Source organism: Chaetura pelagica, unplaced genomic scaffold, assembly GCF_000747805.2.
Source record: "Chaetura pelagica isolate M959 unplaced genomic scaffold, ChaPel_1.0 scaffold47, whole genome shotgun sequence".
NCBI classification, from domain to species: Eukaryota; Metazoa; Chordata; class Aves; order Apodiformes; family Apodidae; genus Chaetura; species Chaetura pelagica.
In genome coordinates this window covers 2,837,539-2,839,572 of record NW_009954140.1, presented here as the reverse complement: position 1 = coordinate 2,839,572, position 2,034 = coordinate 2,837,539, and the positions used below count along the sequence as shown (strand labels likewise).

The following is a 2,034-nucleotide window of genomic DNA, read 5'->3' as shown; positions in this document are numbered from 1 at the left end:
GGATCCCCGGGGCACTCCTGCGGTGTAGGTGCCAGAGATTCCCTTCTAACAGAGTCGTGAGCAGGTTCCCCCCTCCCCCTGCCACAGCGAAACGTCCTGCTGAGCGTGGAGAACGAGGAGAGAAGAAAGCCCCCCCGAAGGTGGCCAAACCAAAAAGCAAACAGATTCCAAACTGCTCGTGTTTTAGTGGTTGACTTTAATTCTGCACTGCACTTTTACTACAAGGATATAAAGAATAAATAGCAGATACTCTTCATTTACATAGGATTAAGTCATTCAAACTGTTCTCTCTATTTACAATAACATTGTGCTCTAGGCGCTTATTCATCTTTATTTTAAATCTAAAGTCCATAAGGAAAAAGAAAAACCCACACACGCGCTTTCCGAATAATGGAAAACAGCTTTAAAACGTTTTCTTATCAAAAAGTTTGGTTTGTATTTTTAACCCTTTTATGAAAAAAAACACACACAAAACCCTCCCAACAAAAAAAAAAAACAAACAACCTACTTCACCAAAGCGAAGTAACTTCTCTCTGGAATATAAATTATATTAAAAAAAAACAACAAAAAAAAACACAACAGAAAAAAAAGATACATTAGCAACGATCAGGGTAATAGTCTTAAAAATACAGTAGACGCTTATTATCTCACGTATAATACTGACCTTTTAATAGTTTATTAAAACGGTGCCATATATACACACAATATACATTCTCCTACACGTTACAGTGCATTACAACGTTAACCAGAAAGCAAATGTCTTTTATTTTTGTTGCAGCAAAGGTCCACGTGAGTCCGCTGGAGAAGGGGCGAGAAAAGGTAAGTGCAAGTCTAGCAGGAGCACTTGCACTCCGAAATGATGGGGTACTGGATGGGTATCCATGTGCACCTCTGCCCCCCCCGACGCTGGCACCTCCACCTCAGGATCGTTAAATGCACGGACTTGGCAGGTTTGCAAACCATGCCTTCGGGGACTGAACAAGACCTTTTACTGTAGCAGCTGCCCACTTTGACGTACCGGGGCCAAAAGCGGCTGCCGAGATCATTCCACGTGTATAGGACCGGGCAGAAGGTCTGGGACCAGAGCCACATCTGTAGCTTCCTGCGCAGCTTCTTGCTCAGCCTGTGCTTCTTGCCCGGCTGCAGCCCGTCGTAAAACTCCAGCCCTTTGATTTCGCTGGGCATCGCTCCCGAGGGTCTCTGCCTGAGGAGCAAGTCCAGCTCAGCTAGATCGTCCACGCCAAGCCGGTCCTCGGGCAAGGAAATAGCCATAAAGTTGGGGTCGAAGTGTCCGCCCATGAGGTTTCTTAGCAAGGTCTCGTTAAGATCCTTCTCCTTGGGGTCAAAGATAGGGTCCGGGTGCTCGATTAGATCCACCAAGGGCAAGTTGTCGCTGGGAGCCGGTCGGATGTGCAGATAGTGCTGGCAAGCGCCCTGCTCCAGCCGGAGACCCAGCAGAACCACCAAGGCGTATATAGCACAAAGAACTGAGAGAGATACATCCTTGGGGGAGCGGGGGGGGGGTGGGGAGAAGGGGGCTGGGTTCAACAAACAGCAGGGGAAGAAGGTGCAAGCAAATACATCAGAAAACTTGTACGGGAATATCCAAAATAGCTCGTCTTTAAGGGGGATCCCCTCCGCTCCCCGCACCACCAGCAAAGACGGCCCTAATAAGCCCGGCGAACAAGCCCCCTGCAAATACTCTTCTTGCAGGCTTCTCTATAAAATTTCTCCTGGTGGAGCCGCTCCAAAATTCGGCTGCTGTTTCTTTTCACTCTGCCCGGGAAAGGGAGATGCCTCTTTTTGTTGCAAATTCTGCTTGCTGCTCCTCGTTGTCTGCCCGTGCGTATGGAAGAAGTTGCTGCCGATTCTTCCTCTCCGCTCCTCTCCGCTGTTTGCAAAGCAGCCTCCTCAGCAGCAACAGCAGCCACGCACGTTGGCACCAGTTTGTCTGCTTTGCAAGGACCCAAAGCCTTTAAATTTCCTGCACTTTCAGCTTCATCTCCATGGAAACCACAGACTCTCTTCTAACCT

The 2,034-nt window shown here is 48.2% G+C and overlaps 1 protein-coding gene across 1 annotated transcript in view; it reads right to left on the bottom strand.

The window, feature by feature from the left end:
* Window positions 1–648: 648 nt before the first annotated feature.
* NOG (noggin) overlaps window positions 649–2,034 on the bottom strand; it is a 21,021-nt gene continuing 19,635 nt past the window's right edge. The window contains exon 2 of the mRNA XM_010002768.1: window positions 649–1,667. Within this exon, the coding sequence (XP_010001070.1) occupies window positions 832–1,667 (836 nt within the window). The 3' untranslated portion in view covers window positions 649–831. The remainder of the gene's footprint in view (window positions 1,668–2,034) is intronic.